The following is a 19,649-nucleotide window of genomic DNA, read 5'->3' as shown; positions in this document are numbered from 1 at the left end:
GCCAAACGCCGCATGTTCTCACTCATAGATGGGTGTTGAACAATAAGAACACATGGACACAGGGAGGGGAGCATCACACACTGGGGGCAGTTGGGGTAGAGGAGAGACATTGGTGGGTGGGGAGGAATAACATGGGGAGAAATGCCAGATATAGTATGCACCTAAAGTAAAGTAAATAAATAAATTTTAAAAAATAAAGAAAAGAGAAACCACTGAATTGAGGTAATATTTACTGAAGATATTTCCCACTAACCTTTCCTACTCACTGAATAATGGCAGAGAAGAAAATTGAAGACTCGCTAGCAGTGGTCTGGAGGAAATGGGGAAAAGTCAAATAATCACATGTCCCATTGTTTCATCACTTCCCCACTTTTTGACAACCTAGAATATGAATTTAAAAAATCTAGATATGCTTATAGTCTAAGACAAAATTAATCATCAGTCAACCATTGCTATTTCTGGGCAATTTAACATATAAAGGCAAAGTGCTAAGGAAACTTAAATATGTGTAGATTGGATGGAAAGCAGAGATAGAACAAAATGCATAACTTCGTGTCTCCTACAGATACATACTACCTTTGTATGTGACTCCATGTATGTTCATATGAAGTATTGTAGAACTATGTATTTCATTTAGAGATAAAATCCAAGTCACATGGAATTTAAAATCAGTTTTCTTAATTGATTTTTTCAACCAAACTTTTGTGTAAGTGCTTATTAATGTGCCACATGCAATTTGGGTCCTGAGGATAAAGCAGTGAGCAAAGATGAACATAGGACATAAACTTTATGTCCAGATCAGAGAAATGCAAGAATGTTAGGGAGTCTCCCTGGAAAGTCATTCCCTGAATTGCCCAGGCCTTGTATTCTTAATGAAATGGACAATAAGAAATCATTAAATGTGTTTTTCTCAGAGAAAAGGCAGAAGCAATTTATACTGCAGAAAGATGAATGCATTAGTTATGTGCAAAATAGATGGGAGGGAGAATCATGAATTTGAAAGGTTGGAAACTTATTTTTTGAGGTTGCATAGTTATGAGGACAAAGAAAAATGAAGTGGAGTGGTGTCAGTGAGAGTATAAAACAAGCAATCAGATCTTTTTCAGAACTGGCAAAAGTTGGGAACAATTGCAGAGGATAAAAGAGGAAGAGGGAGCACAAAAATTAAAAGTGTTTAATTAAGGAAGGCCACATGATAGGGGTTAATTTCCTAACATAAGTGACATAAATCATTCTAAATCACATAAAACCAATAAATCAGTAAGTTCATTAAGTTTTCCTTAAATTGATGGTAAATGATAAGACATGTTAGAATGCTCACAGCTCTCCAGGCACTGAGGTCAAGAGTGGGGCTTAGACTTCAATGTTACTTACCTTAAATTCATCAGTAAGATCCATGATGTTAACATACACTGCATTAGAGCTAACAGTTTGTTTTACAATTGATGGAGATGCCCTTCATCACTCCTTAAAAAAGATAAGTGTCAAAGGAAAAAAACACATTTGAGAATGACATCTTTTTTAATCAATGAGGACATGAACTCACCTCCTTTCACAGAAGGGAAAATCTTCAACTTTTTTTTTCTCTCTAACACTGCTGTGCCACATACTAGTTATGTGGATTGGATAAGAAAGGCAACACACCATGGTTAACCACACATTAAAACTGAGAACTCAGGTAACATTCTTTCATTTATTCATTCATTCATTCAACAAGCCTTTTTTGAACATCCTCTTCATGCTAGGAACAATTCAAGACCCTGCAGGGAAGACAGAGAAAATAACATCAGGTGATAACAGTGAAACATAAGACAACACAGTATATTAAGAGTGCTACTGGAGAACACAGGAAAGCTGCTCTTGGCTATGGAAATTTCATGAAGCAAGTAAAATCTGAACTCAGTCTCAAGGGTTGAGCAGTAGTTTGCCATATGTATCCACCAAGGATGATTTTCTCAGTAGAAAGAAATGACCAGCACACTAAATCCCATTGGGTTGGCATTTAAGTGTTGTCTTTTGGAAACCAATATTGTAAATCTTAAATGCAAAAGTATTTCTTTACACAGAATAGAACATATTCTTTCGAGAAGAGATTAGGAGAGTTGAGGATGGTAGGAATTAACATCTTAGGGATAAAGTAATGAGAAATTTTATGAAAGCATAAAAGATATGAGCAAGAATCACATTTCCACATTGACATCTGAGTAATGTGGACAGATAAAGGATGTTTTTAAATAGTGGCCTGTAAATTCAATATTTTTACAATGTACACGAGTTTTTACAGGTTTCTTCAATGTTTAATTTTAGCCTATTTTACTGAAAAGTCCTTAATAATCTTAATTTTTAAGTGCGCAATTCAAGAATTCTGTTCAATTGTATGAACATTTAGAAGCTTACTGATTTATCAATGTTTCAATCAATTATTAGAAGTGGAACAATAAGAGTTTATCTTTTGAAATGGTAATTACTTAATTCTATACCATAATTTGCAGTAAATATAACAATAAATAGTTTTTACATATCCTTCAACTATAAAATTCTAAAAATACTATAATTTCTTTGAGATATAGGTTCTAACATGTACTTTTAGAAGTGATGTATTGAAACAACAGATTTGCACTAAGTGATCTGTAAATTAGAATGACACAGAGTCTTAAAAGAGAAAAACACAAACTACAATTTGCTGATCATCTACTTTTTGCCAAGAACATTACATTATCTTATTTAATCCATTTAATACTCTTATGAAATGGAGTAAATTCTTATTATTCAAAATAGTTACACTCTACAAAGTCAGCATGAACACTTAATTAGCAAATACTAAATCATTGCTCCTGAGGGAAATATAGGATTAGGTTCCTGGAAGTCTCTGGCCACAACAATTTTATCAACCAATCAATATAAAACCTTGCTATGTGTGTGTTTTTGTTTAAAGACACCTTACTTAATCTATCTCATTGATTAATTTACATTGAACTAATGGCCAACATTACTGAAATACATGGCTGAATGAAGGTTATCTGACATATGTGCTTTCTCTATATGGCGTATCACAGCCTTCTGCTTGAGAACACTAGCCACTGCCACATTTTTAGGTATCTTTTCAGCAGCGCCCCACCCTACTGGTACCAACTTACTGTATTATTCTGTTCTCACGCTTCTAGTAAAGACATACCTAAGACTGGGAAGACAAGGATGTTTAGGCTGGGTGCAGTGATTCACACCTGTAATCCCAGCACTTTGGGAGGCTGAGGTAGGTGGATCATTAGGCCAAGAGATTGAGACAATCCTGGCCAACATGGTGAAACCCCGTCTCTACTAAAAATGCAAAAATAAGCTGGGCATGGTGGGGCATGCTTGTAGTCCCAGGTACTCTGGAGGTTAAGACAGGAGAATCTCTTGAATCCTGGAGGTGGAGGCTATAGTGAACCGAGATAGCACCATTGCATTCCAGCCTGGCAACAGAGCAACACTTAGTCTCAAAAGAAAAGAAAAGAAAAATATATTTAATGTACTTACAGTTCCACATAGCTGGGGAGGCTTCACAGTCATGGAGGAAGGCAAGGAAAAGAAAGTCGTGCCTTACATGGATGGCGGCAGGCAAAGAGAGAGTTTTTTCACAGGAACTCTTCTTTTTCAAACATCAGATCTCATAAGACTGTTTCACTATTGTGAAAACAGCATGTAAAAGGCCCGCCCCCATGATTCAAACACCCCTCACTGGGTCCTTCCCACAATATGTAGGAATTGTGGGAGTTACAATTCAAGATGAGATTTTGGTGGAGACAGAGCCAAAGCATATCACCACCCATGCTAGTGGCCCATATAGTCTCTGATCACCTATAACACTTGTGGGGTGTGTGTGTGTGTGTGTGTGTGTGTGTGTGTGTGTGTGTGACAGAGAGAGAAAGAGAAAGAGAGAGATACATAGAGAAACTAAGTCTTAAGGTGAATCGGTAAATTATCCAAGATCAAAACTGAGATACAGGCAAAGCCAGGGCTCTGCTGTGATACCTAAGCCCATTCTGTTCTATATATGATATGTACAAAACCATTAACACTCATTTTATAAAGCAGCAAATCAGCACGGTGAAATTCAAATTTAAGTATAAAGTCTAAAAGAAAGATGAATATCATCAAGTGGGCTCAGTCAAAGAAATCATAATGTCAAGCATATAGTGTGTTTCCAATGATGTATCACACTGAATTAAAAGTTTGCCTGCAGGAATTGAGTTTGGGGCAAAGCTTTATAGAATCAAGGAACACATTAGGAGAATGAGTGAGGGAAAGTGTTTCAGGGTATAAATCATGTATTCATGCATTCAGCAACTATTTATTGAACAGCTACTGTGTACCAGATGTTTTTCATAGTACTGAGGCAAAAACTGTCCTCAGAGTCATGGAGTTTACAGTACAGAGTATGTAGGTTACTAGCAGCAAATAAAATAGATGTATTGAGCTTATGGAGGAAAATGAAAATGGAAATAAATTTGATGGAGTGGATTGACAGAAATCTTTGAATTATGCACTGGGAAGTGCAAATGTTAAATGCATTAGGTCCTAGGGAGTCCATATAGATTCCTGAACAAGTATGAAGTGAGGCATCCTTGGCTCTTCTAGTCCTATCTCTGTATGCAGAAAGAGACAAGGGATACAAAAAAAAGTACCATCCCTAATCCAGCATGAATATGAGTGTGTCCTGTCAATGAAAAGTAGAATAACAGTAATATCTGTGGAAGAGGAAAGAAGTACTTCCCACTTATTCACAGGATTTTTTTTTTAAATCCCAACCCAGACTGACTTTGAGCCAGGCTTAGCTATGCATTCGGATATTACTCTCAGATAAAATATACCATAAAGCACCTGTGTTAGATAATAAATTCAACAACATTTCCTTTGTATCAAGACTTAATCTATATTTATCAAGATTTTGTAGGACTTCTATAATGACCTAGTAAATAGATAAAAATAAGCCCACTTCTCTGCACAACTGGAGATAAGTACTTCCACAAAATAACTCCAGTATGATGCTACTTAGATCCCATTTACAATCCTGCAATAAAACCAATAATAACACTTTGTACTTATGTACTGCCTCACACTGAAAATCTCAAATGTTTTATAGATCATAAATTCTCCCAACAGCCTTCATAAGAAACATAATTACTCTCTCCAATTAACAGGTAAACTAGAAACTAGCATAGAAAGAACTTGCCCAAGGCCACCGAGGTAAGGCAGAGTCCACTTGCTCTGGAGGCTCAAGCAGCACTGCTCCTCAATAGTGGTAAGGGAGGCAATACTTTATACTGCATGCTGTTTCTGCTTCCCTTTTTGTTCTCTACCAACTTTTGGCAATTGTCCTAAGTTTCCCTTAAGGTGTTAACTGATACCAGTTGATAATGCTCAAGGTGTTAGCCTTCCCAGGGATATCTACCTTTTATTAGGGGGCTCTTAAAGTCTGGCTGAATGTCAAGAACCAAAGAAAGGACCTCTTGAATCACTGATGGAAAGACTGCTCCCGTCTCATAACTCACAAAGTGTCCTGCCCCGAGGGCCATTAACTCCTGTACCCTGCCACCACAGGGACCATCTCCAGAGAGAAATATCCTCTTCTGCTACATCAGTCAGTACCCTAAGGTCTCACTTTGTTTCAAGGGCTAAAGTGGAAACAAAAGGAATTGCCTGTATGCCCAGAACTACCTGCCATCAAAATGGGTCTGGTTCTGTCTGAGCCATCTCTGTATTAAGAGGAAGCAGGATCCCTTAAAACGTTTTATATCTCCATTCTTTGTGCCTACATATTGTTAGTAAGTGAATTTTTTCCTGGCATTTCCTGTGACTACAACCCAAACACTGCCACTAGGTGGGATTTCTTTCACCTAAAAGAATAGACATTTTCCATGACATTTCCAAGGAGATGAACATTTGAAATCTCTTCCTACCTGAGGGGTGACGGAAATGGAACAATCTGAAACCACCAGGAAAATGCCTGATTGCCAATTGCCCTTTGTTGGGACTTGTATCTGATTTCCTGAATTAATTTTTAGTAGCTAGTCTACTACTTATGATTCAAGAGAAAAGTCGGAACGAGGAACCCAGGGACAGAGGTTTGCTGTATGATTACTTGGATATCTATTACAGTATGCATCATTTAAATGATTTGGAGAAGGTGGACACTCATTATGAGCAAGTGCTGAATGTAGAGAGAAAAAAATTATAGATGTTGTTCTTTTTTCTATTTTAACCAATCATCACTGGAAGAAAGTAGTGCCACCTTTCTCCTAAAAAGAACAAATTTCTGCTATCAACATGTAGTTTCTCTGTATAGCTCCTGTTGAGGCTGTTAAGGTCTAGAGTATGGACAACTTAAAAATTTTTTTAAAAAAAGGAAATTTCTTTTTATCTTTCTGCCATCTTAGATGACAAAATTAGAATATCACTAATTGTTCTTCAATATTCTTCTTTCAACTACTTTCCTAAAGGGTGTTTATTGAATACCTAATATAGGCAAAGAGTTCTCCAAGTGCTATGCATGATTTTTGTCCTTAGGAAGCTGCATTTTAGCTGGGCATAGTGGTATGCGCTGGTAATCCCAGCTACTTGGGAGGCTAAAGTGGGAAGAAGTTAGAGGCTGCAGGAAGCTATGATGGAGCCACTGCACTCCAGCCTGGGTGACAGAGAGCCCATCTCTAAAAATAAAAACTTTTTAAAGCTGAATTCTAAATAGAGATACAAACATACTCAAATGCCCATTTCATATTGTCATTTAACCTCTCTTATATTTATGTATCAGATCACAATGAAGAATGAAATCTGAAAGTCACTGATCTGGAGAGGATTAACATTTTCGTTTTGGTTTTGTGTCATATTACCAGGAAATTTGCTCTAGAATGCTTTAAAGCAAGAACAACTGACACAAGCCAGCAAGAGATTCCTGAGAAGTATTCCTTGTCAGTGCCTCAGAATCCAAAAATACATCGTGAACTAGCTACAAAGGTAATCACAAACCTCTATTTGATTATTTGCATTTCCTTGAAAATATGTAATTCAATAAAATGCATTTTATACTTAGCATAGATGTGGGATTACCCAAATGGAAAAGCAGCAGCCCTTGGTCTTGCTGAGTATAGAATCTGTCATCTTCCATTCTGTTTTCATTTCTGTTTAGTCAAATCTTTCTCAACTCGCCCAGCACTATCCAGACACTCCTGCTCTGTTTACAGCTCAGCAATAGTTACCAGGATTGACAACATAGATACATGAAATATTTATATAGCATTTATGCAATCACTCTTCATTGCCCAGTAAAAGAACTGGTTTGCAGAGCTTGGCTCCTAGCCAGAGTTATCTCAATCTTAATTTTATAAGGCAAGAATTTACTCCAGAGTTCAAAAATTTAAAAACAGGGTGGAGGAGTTGTTGGTAGCTGATCATTTGTGGTCAAAGAAAGCTGTTTGCTTTTCCGTGGGCAGATATCCAGGAGCAGTTTTAAACTACTTCCTTCAAGGAAGGAATGCCAGAAAAACACCTGGAAACCCCGAAGCACATGTAAAGAATAAAATTAGTCCCCAGTGGTGATATTTGTCATTTCCACACCCCCATCTGTCCATATTTTTAAAGCATTTGTCACCACACCTAAGCAATTTTAATTGATCCTGTTAAGGTTTTACATGGGTCATCTGAGCAGCTACACCTGGAAATTTGTAGGGTGAAAAGGCAGACACCGGCAACCATGCTAATGAATTGCTGAAGTGACAAATGAGATCACCTTTCTTAAGGGCCTTTCAGCTCCAGATACTAGAGGGTCAGTAACCTCTTCAATCCACAATCCTATTGCCAAGATTTCCTGGACGGCATGTAAGGATAGGGTGGTGGAAAAGAAGAGGGTTGAGAGGAGGAAGAATTAAGAAAGTAGAAGATAGTAAAGAGGGGAGAGTGGACCCTGGAGCTGGACAGGAGAGAAAGATAGAGGTTGCTGCATGTATCTCAGCATTGACAGCTAATCCTTACCTATGGGGGCTTGGAAATATGACCACCTGGGGGAAAATGATTATAGAAATGAAAATGAATTCAATGAATTTTGTAGGGCAGAAGTGCCAGGGCAAACAATAAATTTGTTACATTCTTGGCAACTCAATTCACAAAACTATCACCAAAGGAATCAGGTGAAAAAAAGAGAGATACCTTTCAAAAAGAAAACAATTTTTAAAGTAACAACTTTTCCCAAAAGACAAAAATCAGGCTTAATAAACCACAATATACAGAAATGGCTGATAAGACCAAAAGAGAGAAAACTGCTGGTAAAAAGAAGTCCTTTCTGAAGCCATAAGAATTTAAACACAAATTACAGAGGAAAGATGCCAGCTGAACTGCCTGCAGAAAGAAACAGATTAGGACAGTGGGTAGCATTCCACAAAGCAGAGCCTGTTGGCTACACGTGGGAAACAGTACAAAGGGCACCTGAGCAGACTTTCCAAATATCACATCACAAGGAATAAATCACAGCCTGTGCAAAGGAAATCTTCAAGGTGGGCTCACAAAATTTCTCTTGCTGTGACTCAAGCATGACTCAAAATATTCTACCTTTTTTTTTTTTTTTTGGTGTGAGGAGATGTAGTGATAATTTCTCATAGCATCATTATCAGTAGAAATTTTTGGTAAAAGTGGAATTGAATAATATGAAGGAAAATATGACTATGTTAATTACTTATTAAACCTTACTGTGGGCCAGGCATAGTGGCTCATGTCTGTAATCCCAGCACTTTGGGAGGCTGAGACAGGTGGATCACCTGAGGTCAGGAGTTTGAGACCGGTCTGACCAACATAATGAAACCCTGTCTTTACTAAAAATACAAAACAGTTAGCTGGGTGTGGTGGCACTCACCTTTAATATGAGCTAGCTATTCAGGGGGTTGAGGCAGGAGAATTGCTTGAACCCAGGAGGTAGAGGTTACAGTGAGCTGAGATCATGCCACTGCACTCCTGCCTGGGCAGCAAAAGTGAAACTCTCTCAAAAACAAACAAACAAACAAACCAAAAAACCCTTAGCGTACCTGTTGTTCTGACATATTAATATGAAGATGAGCAAGGATATAAAACACCATAAAAAAGGATTCCTGCTCTTATAGTATAATTTCTTCATTTTTAATTAAAAAAGAAAAATCAAAATGCTTTACATGATTATAAAGATATAATCATACAGAAATATTCTATGCTCTTGGCATAGAAAAGTGGACACTAGGAAGATATATCCCAAAATGCTAATTTTGACTTTGTTTGGGTCCTGTGACTATGGGTGATGAGAAAATATATAAAACACAGTTTTTGCCCTTAAGGAGCTAATTCTTATTCTTTATTATATTTGTTTAGTCGTCTTTACTTTTCATATCATTAAAATTTGAAGGAATGTCTTAGTTTAGGGCAGTTGAAATGAAGTTCAAAAGGGAGGATATAAGCAAAGGCTAAATTCAAATTATTTTGTGCTTTAGGAATATGATTATATATTTTTATTCTGTATATTTATATAGGGAAACAAATGTGTTTGGCAGGAGCTTTTTGATATGACACTCCTTTAGCTTGTCACTATTCAATTAGATTCAGCTCAACAAATATCTACCAAGCAAGTAATGGCATATAAGGAAATCAGGGGAAAGCAGGAGTAAAAGTTGAATAACAATCTTGCCTTCTAGGTCCCTGTATCTAAAAAGAAGTAAACTAATGTAATTCTACTTCCACTTCCTCCCAACCCCCAATTGTATCCCATGGATTCTTGTCTGATATTTCTATTTAGGACAGAGAATAGGACCAAGCCTTTGGGTAAAGCCCCCTGAGTGACGGATTATTCTTAATGTAAATCATTAAGAAAATGGGAGACTGTTAGTCAGTGGACAAGCAGCCCTCCTTTCCAAGTGCTGCTGTCTGGCGCATGTTTCCTCCAGACTTTATTGTGGTTGCCTTTCATACCTTATAGGTCTGAGTTCAAATGCCGTGTCCTCAGAGAGGCCCTTCCTGACCACCTCACCACCCTAGAACACCGCCACTCTACCCTCTCACCACACTCACATACACAGTGTTCTTGATCTACTACTTTGTTTTACTGTTTTCGCAGTACTTCTAGAAAACCCTTTGTTTGTTTGTTGAGTTTATTATTTCTTTTGTAATACCAACCCCATGAGGGTGGGGATTTGACAAGTCTTTTGCATGGCTATATCCCCAGCTTCTAGAATAGTGTGTGCTTCATAATGTACATTTGATGAATAGGTATGAACAAATGAAAGAGGAGACATCTGTTTCTGCCTCTCTTGATCTTACTGTCTTGACCCTAGACTTTTAAAAAGAGACAAATTTTCACTTCGTTCCCAGTGGCATCTCCAGCACCTAGAAGAATGTCTGGTACATAGCGGATATTCAGTAAAAAGTTGATAGCAAAAATGATAACAGGACAGGAGCCAGGAATAAAAAGACTTAAATAGCAGAAAATCAAGAGCAACAATGTTTGTAATACATAGTAGTTTGCTGCAAAAGTAATTGTGTTTTTTTGGCATTAAAAATAATGGCAAAAACTGCAATTACTTTTTCTCCAACTTAACATGTTGGTGTGCATTGATCTCTGTGTGTTTATTTCCGTAAGTCTATAGTCAATTGTTGTCTACAAGTTCCAGTCTTGTCTCAAGTCTGAGACAAAAATTAAAAATGATCTGTGTATTAAAGCTTAGGGCAGAGTAAGTGAGAAGAGAGTGGTAGAGTTAGAATCCCACAGTGCAGTGCAGCAGAAACAGGAATCAGCCAGAGAAGGACTGACAGATGGAAAATTTCTGGAGAAGTAGTCAGAAAGGAGGTCCATCCATTCCCTCTCCAGGTGGATGTTCTCCCATTACTGCCAAGCCTGGAGGAGCTGGGTTTTATTTTATTAGAGAAACAATAATTTCTTTATAAAAGTAAACAAAAGCAGCATGTAACAAAATCTCTTAATGCTGTAAGTACTAAATGCTATGAAGAGATAAAGGATTAAGAACTCACAGCACATCAGACTTATTAGGAATCATGTCATGAGAAAGGCAGCATTTTCAGATACATCTAAGGAGGACAAACCAGGCAATGGGACATGGCAAGTGAAGGAAAGTGGAAAAGAAACACATCGTATGGTTGGTGCATAGGAGATACGTGAGAAAGGAGAGAGAGATGGAAAACTAGATTGAGGACAAATTGAGAAAGGCTACAAGTACCAAACTGAGGTGTTTGGTGTGTTTTTTTTTTTGTTTTTTTTTTTTTTTTTTATTTACTTAGTTGATAATGAGCAGCTAGTTATTGCTTTTTGAGAAAGTTTATAACTCATGGACTAAGTTTTAGGAACATAAATCTAGTGACAGTAATTATATGATTACTATATTAGGCAGAAATGACTCTCAGTGACCCATCGTCTTGTATGATCCCCTCCATTTTGAATGTAGAAGGAAACTATGAACATGATGGGATATTACATGATTCAATTATGTTAAATGGCAAAGTTGACTTTAAGAATGGGATGTTATCCTTGGTAGGCCTCACTTCAGGCACACTCTTTACAAAGATGGGGTTTCTTTCTGGAGAAATAAATTAGAAGCACTGTATTCAACATGCAAAAAAATATTTATTACTGGTTTTAATATGGAGGGGAACACACAGAAGAAATGGCAAGTGGCTTCTAGTAGCTGATAACAAGCCCTGGCTAAAAGTCTGCAAAAATATAGAACCATGGTCCTACAATTACATATAAGGAATTGGATTCTGCAAAAACCTGAATGAGCTTGGAAGAAGATTTCTACTCAGAGCCTTCAGATAAGAATACCAGCTGGCCAACACATTGAATGTGAGCAGAGAACCCGGCTGAGCTCCCCTGAACTTCTAACCTATAGAATGGTGAAATAATAACTGGGTGTTATTTTAAGCCTCTAAGTTTGTAGTAATTTGTTATGCAGCAATAGAAATCAGATTCATCTGGAGTGGGAAAGAACTGGAAGCTATTTAGACTAAAAACATAGCCTAGATTAAAATAAGTTAATAAGTAAATGAAAGGGGCTGCAATAGAAATAAAAAGAACAAATTAAAGAAATAGTAGAGACATCCTGTATGTGACTTAGCAATTAATATGTGACAGTCAGAAAGAAGAAGGTTAATACAAGTCTAAGACTTGGAACTTGGGTGGCTGAAAGGATAAAGGTGTCAACATAAAGATTCAGAAACCAAGAATATACTGAGGAGGTTGACCAATTTTAGATGCACTGAATTTATAATACCAGCAGGATAAACACAGTTTGTAAAGAATGGGGGTGCTGAAATACTGAAATACTGTTGGGGTCTAAGGCTAGAAATCCTTGTGGAGTATTGGTAACTAAATAAAAGCATATAACACAAGTGAGTTAACGGAAGAAATAATGGAGAGAAAGATTGGTATGAAGTCGGAAAAGGACCCCAGAAGAAAGACTTCTCCCACCTAGATGGAGATCATATTCTTCCTCTGCCTGGAATAGTCTATCTAAAATACCCCCAGAAAACCACCTACTTTGCTTTTAAATCTCAATTTAACTATCGTCTCTTCCCTTCAGCACTCTCTGCCTTACTCAGCTAGAAAAAAAATACCTTAAAGTTTTCCAAGTGGTTATTCCTATCTCCCAAGTAGACTAAGTTTTCATAGGACAGAAACCATTTCATTCATCTTTGTATTCTCAACACTAAATTGTCAATAACACAAGAGATACTAAATATGTATTGAATGAATAAAACAAAGATGGGAGTAATAAAAAAAGGAAGGATCCAGAACTCCACAACTGTTAATACAGCCTTACCTAAGTATTCAACAATAATGGTTGAGAAGTTTTTTAGAAAATAAATGTATATCACTCAAGAATATCAATGAAGACAAGCATAATATACATGAATTCATACATACATGCATAGGATTTTATAGTCAAAAGTAGAGTTCAATGCAACAGAATCCACTAATTCACTAATCTGCTGTTCTCTTCTATTTTAGAAATGCCTTCCTTTAACTCTCCTTGTGTTTCAGAAAAAAGACTGATAAGTATCCTCTGATTCAGCAGTTGGGTATAACAGTCACAATCTCTAGCATAAAATAGGAAAGTCCTATTATTTAAAAAATTAAAACAACTCTTAATTAATGCAACACAACAGAGAAATCAGATACAAGGCACATGTACCACCAATATGCTTAGCTCAGTTCTTCCTGAAAAGCTGCAAACCCTCCATACATCAAGGAAACCAGATGCTCAGCCAGAAATAGGAATCCTATGATTTATACCATTTGAGTGGAGGCATCGCAAGATGCCACCATTCTGAAACAATTTAATACATCCAGATTTGGGATTCTGTAGCCTTTGATAAGACAAACACTGTGCTACTATCTTGAAACACAAGATGGCATCTCCAGGTGTTCTGATGAGGGGAGTTGTTTCTTTCCCATTCAATTTGCTTTCAATTCAATTCCCCAAGAGGTCATTCCAAGAGTCTGGAAGGGGTATCATTTATTTGTCGTTGCTGGACATGCTGCTGCTGACTTCATCAATCTCATTCATTGCCTCCTCTTCCTGGATGTATGTTAGTTGCAAATGAGTTATCTTAAGTCCAAAATTTGGCTGCTACTACAGTTCTCTATTTTGTTGGCTCCCTATCCAGACTTTCTATTCTAGTCTTGCAATTACAGCTGGGTATCTCTGTTAGGAATTATTCTACCTGCTCATCATCCCCTGTTACTTTCATTATTCTGAATACAATGGCTGGTCACTAAAATATAAAGATGATGATGCCTTCATCTCTGCCTTAGACAAAAAGACAAGCAACTCTCTTAGGTCTCAGCCAACTCTTTATAAGCATTTAAGAAGAGTGCTAGGCACTATGCTAAGCTCTTGACATGGACTGTCCAATTATTCTTTACAACAACCCTGTGAGATGACACTATTATTTTTTGCTTATGGCTTAAATAACAAAATGGAGGCACAGAAAAGGGAAGGTACATATAGCTGGGAAGGTACATATAGCTAGGAAGGTAAAGGGAGGCATTGCAGACATGCTGTCAGTCTTCAGCATCCACAAATGAAGAATCATACGGAGCTCAGAGTGGTAAATGCTGTGACAGAAATGTGCACTGTACCTAAAGGGAGGGAAGTCTCAAAGATGGTTTCAAAGGGGAAGAGGATGAATTTTTGGCAATGAGGACTGAAATTGGGGTGGCAAGGGGACCCAGAACCATGTATTTAAAGGCCAGAGGTGACCACCAAGGCAGAATAAGTGAAAAAGAATTTTCTTCTGGATTTGGCATTCTCCCACAGCAGAGTAAAGATGTCAGGAACACTTGAGCAGGCCTAGAAGATGAGGCAGCTCACAGAACTGAAAGAGAGCAAAAAGGAATGGAAAAACAACCAATGGTTCACAGGGAAAATCAGAGAGAGAGAGTTTCCAGGGTCTATTGAATTTTGCAATTAGATCTCCACTATTAATCACTAAAGTTATTGTGTTCTTTATGCCAAAGATCAAACACATGATCTCATTTAATCCTCACAACTACTCTGGAAGTGTGTCTTATTATCTGCAGAACAGTTATCGGGGTGGCTAGGGCAAAATCCAAACCGCAGTGGGTTGAGAAGTGACTGAGTGGGGAGAACGTAGTCTGCATTTGGGATAAATGCAGGATAGAAAAGGATTGAGCCCCTACTAAAGGCTAGTCAGTGCGCCAGTCACTTTAGCACTGCTTTCTAATGTCATCCAAACAAAACTTTAAAAGGAATGTGTTGTTATTCACCATCAAAGTAGAAACTCATATTTGGAGACTCTGTGTGACTCCAGGAGACTATCTTCTTTTCAATCAACTCCATTGCCCCACAGAGGGGAAGATGGATGAATGCACTAAACATTGAGGATTTTACTGCATCTGGCCAAGAATTGCACTAAGATCATTTACATGGATTGTACACCGAAACTTCGGTTTAAATGCTAATTTCATTATTAATAGTGTGATGATCTGGCCTGAGGCCAGAAGTCAGACTCCCTGAGTTTGGATCCCAGTTCTGTCGCCCACTGTGTATCCTTTTGCCTCAGTTTCCTCATCTGAATATAATATTTGGTAATATACATGAAAGATAAATAACAAGGCATGTCTAGAGCATGAAAAGTTGTGGTATTTTTTGTTTGTTTGTTTGTTTGTTTGTTTGTTTGTTTTGAGATGGAGTCTTGCCCTGTCACCCAGGCTGTAGTGCAGAGGCACAATCTTGGCTCACTGCAACCTCTGCTTCTTGGGCTCAAGCTATTCTCCTGCCTCAGCCTCCCCAGCACCTAGGATTACAGACTCGACTGGCAACACCACGCCTAGCTAATTTTCGTATTTTTAGTAGAGACGGGGTTTCACTACGTTGGCCATGCTGGTCTCGAACTCGTGACCTCGCGATCCGCCCGCCTTGGCCTCCCAAAGTGTTGGGATTACAGGCCTGAGCCACCGTGCCCGGAAGTTCTTAGTTTAATCTCCATTGTACAGCCATGACAAGAGAGAATTAGGAAGACAAATCTAGAGACTCTAGTATTCTGTTCCGGACTCCAGGATGTTCCCGACTCCAGGATTTTCCAGACACCCTTGTTTTTAACGACCGCTGCACCATCCTGCAGGGAAGCCTTTTGGGGACTTGTAGGAAGGAAACCTTTGAGGGGAGCTGTAGGTGGGGCTGTGGTGTGTTTGCTTGTTTTTTTATTTGTTTTTAACATGGAATTGACTTGCACATATTTCTCACCTCGAGAGAAGATGATGCGGAGGAGAAGGGTGCTATGATGGTTATGCTCTCAGAAAGACAGGAAGCTATGACAGCGGAGTACAGGTGCAGGGGCCCTCAGTCTCCGTCAAGAAGAGACTCAGGGAAGTAAGCGAGAATGGTGTTCACGCTGTGACTTTGTATGGAATCAGAAAAGCGAAACTGCAGCAAGTTCTATTTTCCTCTGCCTTCTTGCTAGCCAGCATACAGCCACTGTAATTGCAGAATCTAAAAAACCTGTCCCTTCTACCATTTCTTTAGTCCTAAATCTCCTTTTCCCTTCCCCTCCCTAGCCGTCCCACCCCTACTTCCTCTCCTCTCCCTCCTGCTGCCAGTTCTCCGGTTACTTCCCTCCTTGCTTCTATCCCAGCCTGGTGCAAACTGCCTAGGAGGGCAAGGGCGAGGGAGTGGGAGAGATTGGCTGAGGACTCCACAGCCCATCAGCTAGAGAGCGAAAGAACTAAGTCAGTCTCTCTCTCTCTCTCTCTCTCTCTCTCTCTCTCTCTCTCTCTCTCACACACACACACACACACACACACACACACACACACACACCACACACGTGTACACTAAAAAACTCGGACCAGCAGCGCCGCAGCTACTCCAATCCCTGGAAAAGGCGGTCGAGCGCCCTCCGGACCGCTGCGCACAGCCCGGGCTCCGACCCCGCTCCGACCCGGCGCCCAGAGCAGCGCTAGTCCTAGTCCCTACAGCGGCCCGTTTGGCCAGGTGTTCCCAAAAATAAAGCGAGGCGGGAAGGTACAGACAAATCCTGAAAACACCCGGGCCACACACGCCGCGACCTACAGCCGTTTCTCAGCGTTGGAGTGGAGACGGCGCACGCAGCCCCGGCGCTGGTGAGGTCCGCGCGGCTGCCGGGAAGAGCCCACCTGCCGGGCTGCGCTCGGCCCGCGCCGCAAGTGGGGCTGGCCGCTATCTCGCTGCACCCGGCCGTGACCGGGGCTCCGTGAGCCCTCGCCCCAGCTGGTTTGGAGTTCAACCCTCGGCTCTGCCGCCTGCTCCCTGCGCCTTCGGAGTGTCCCGCAGCGACGCCGGGAGCGGACGCGCCGCGCGGGTACCTCGCCATGGCTGGGGTGAGCAGGCTGCTCTTTCTGTGGCTGGGCTGCTTCTGCGTGAGCCTGGCGCAGGGAGAGAGACGGAAGCAACCTTTCCCGGAGCTCCGTAAAACTGTATCAGGTGACCGCACGGCAGGTGGTGGCCGGGACTCCGAGCTGCAGCCGCAAGACAAGGTCTCTGAACACATGCTGCGGCTCTATGACAGGTACAGCACGGTCCAGGCGGCGCGGACACCGGGCTCCCTGGAGGGAGGATCGCAGCCCAGGCGCCCCCAGCCTCTGCGCGAAGGCAACACGGTTCGCAGCTTTCGGGCGGGAGCAGCAGGTGAGTGGGCGAGGTGAGAACCCCCCTTCCCGCGGTCCCGCCCCAGCTTTCTCCCAGTACCCCCCACAGCTGCCTCTTCTGCCCCTCGCTCGGTGGCGCTGCCCAGGGACCTTTCTTAGCCCTCCGCAGCTGCCCTCTGGATTCCTCTGTCCAGTCACACCCCGCGTGTCGCCAGCTGCATCTCCTGCAAGCCCAGTTTTCAAATCCAAAGTGAGAGGGGGAAATGGAGAGAAGGAAGGGCGCGAAGCAGTGGAGGGGGTCGGCTGGAGGAACTTCGTGGAAAAAGGGAAGGGGCGACACCCCATGCCTGCGAGGCCTCCTGCCCTGAGTGTCTGGAGCACCTCTAAGGTACCTTATTCTGTTGATTCCTAAATCGGCCAGCGGAAATTCCTTTGGACTGGGCTTTAGCCATGTTTACTAAGAGGCAGATGCCATTTTATGCCAATGCTAGGGCCCAAGAGAGAAATCAGTCTTGAATTAGACACTTTCCCTTCTCCTTTTAAACAGTTGCTTCTCCAAATCTTGCACCCGCTCTTAATTCGCACCCTTTGTGTTACTGTACTATATTTGACACTTTACTTGATAGTTCCTTAGTGGCAACAAAACAAAACAAAAGCCAGGTGCTTGGGAGTTTCTATTATTTAAAACGCATCTGGGTAAATAGGGGCTGTACTACATCCGTGCTGGGAGGAGCTGGGGGACAGGGGAGGGAGCAACCCTGGATGTAAACACCTCTTGGAAACTGCCCAAGAAAATCTGCTCATCCCATTTTTCAGCACAGATCACTTCGGACTGAAATTAATGGCTTAACAAGGTTTCTCCTAGCCCCTGTTGTGAAGGGAGTAACTTATGCTAACAGCCTCCCTCCCTTGTGTTAACAGCTTGAGGGAAAGTTTCCTGGACGCTAACTCTGTTTTTTATGCTTTGAGGATTCACCAGGCTTTTTTGTTCACTACATTCATGATAAGAAGAAATGTAACTGCAAAGCCTATTTTCAGTGAACTGTTGAACAATAGCCAAGAATCTTCAAGGAATAAGGCCATGTCTCAATCAATACTGTCAGAGCCACTAGAAAGAAATCTCCCAAAACTTTGATATGTAGTACTCCTGCAAAAAAGGAAAACTAAAGCATTAATCAAGGAAAGCCCTGTATTGTCTGTGTAAATATATTCTAGAGATCAAAGGCATGATGACATTTACAATAGATGTGAATTATGCTTCCTAATACAGAAGTCTTAGCTAGACACTGAACTGAACCAGATTGTACTTTCTTCTTAAAACCATGAGCATGATCTGTGAGGAGCTGGCCACCAGTAAGGAAAGAGAAACCTGCTCTGTGTTATCCACAGCATCTCAGCCACTGGAGGAGGCTGTCTTGACAGCTGACCACACCAGTGAATGCTCTGTTTACTTTAGTGCAACTCTAGGGGCAGAGCTCAGTGGAGGACTCATGTGGGAGTTGCAAGGATTGGAAGGAAGTTGGGTGAGCTAGGCAGGTGGCAAAAATGAAGGTACTCACATAGTTTCTTATATTCATATTTATTTTCTTGGTTCTATTCCTAGGGAATAGTTGAGGCTCCAAAGAGAAAAACAGTAATTTTTTTTTGTATTAACAAATTTCATTTACAGTATGAACCACTTGGTTTGAAGGTAGAATTTTAGTTTGTTTCATTCACAAATTGTACGGCTTGTATTTGTTTTCAGCTAAGTTAACCATATATAAAGATTTTAATAACTCAGGCACCATATAGTTTGTGGCTTCAACTCATTACTTCCAGTGTAATTCCAGAGAGTCCTTTACTGGCCTCACTGTAGTCTCATAGCATCAAATGATAAACTCTGATATGGAGGCCAGACATTCCCTTGAAATGATAAGTTGCAGCTTGATGCATATATACAAGACTGTGTGCCCTGATAAGAAAAGTAATCCCTTTAGCATCGTAGAGACTGTCTTAATGACTTATTCATCAAATGTAGACACTGGTTTTTGTGGAAGCTTAAGTGTCATGTTACTTCATTGAGACTCCTGGAGAGGTGGTTGGTGTTGGACCCCTTCCAAGAGTGTTTAGTTACTAACACACTAAAAAGACTATTATAAGGCAGTTCTGGCTCTAATAAGGCAGGACTCCAGGAAGGTGCTGAAGTTTTCATGTGTGTCCCTCTCTCTTCATCCGTATCAGCATTTCCATAACACCCTTTCACCTTGTGACATATGTCTCCTTGTAGGTGAAAGATGCTGTCTAAATTAATATGGTAGATACATTTTCCAGCCCAAAGTTTTTAAGTTTTAGAACATATGGGTTTCTCTGCACTGAAGACATTAGAAATTTTAATGGAAGGTCAGGTGGTGTGCTATACATGGGGCAGCTGCTGATCCGGCAGCCTCCGAGTGCTTATTCAGGCTGAGTTATAGCCTTAGAGTCCTATTTGTTCCTTGGAACATACCTGATTACAATT

The 19,649-nt window shown here is 40.3% G+C and overlaps 1 protein-coding gene across 1 annotated transcript in view; it reads left to right on the top strand.

Annotated features, from left to right (window-relative positions):
• Positions 1–15,660: 15,660 nt before the first annotated feature.
• The window catches only part of BMP3 (bone morphogenetic protein 3), a 28,250-nt gene continuing 24,261 nt past the window's right edge, over positions 15,661–19,649 (top strand). The window contains exon 1 of the mRNA XM_032239811.1: positions 15,661–17,192. Within this exon, the coding sequence (XP_032095702.1) occupies positions 16,877–17,192 (316 nt within the window). The 5' untranslated portion in view covers positions 15,661–16,876. The remainder of the gene's footprint in view (positions 17,193–19,649) is intronic.

This window comes from Sapajus apella, unplaced genomic scaffold (assembly GCF_009761245.1).
Source record: "Sapajus apella isolate SASKATOON/1434 unplaced genomic scaffold, GSC_monkey_1.0 scaffold45, whole genome shotgun sequence".
Classification (NCBI taxonomy): Eukaryota; Metazoa; Chordata; class Mammalia; order Primates; family Cebidae; genus Sapajus; species Sapajus apella.
This window is presented reverse-complemented; position numbering and strand designations above follow the sequence as displayed.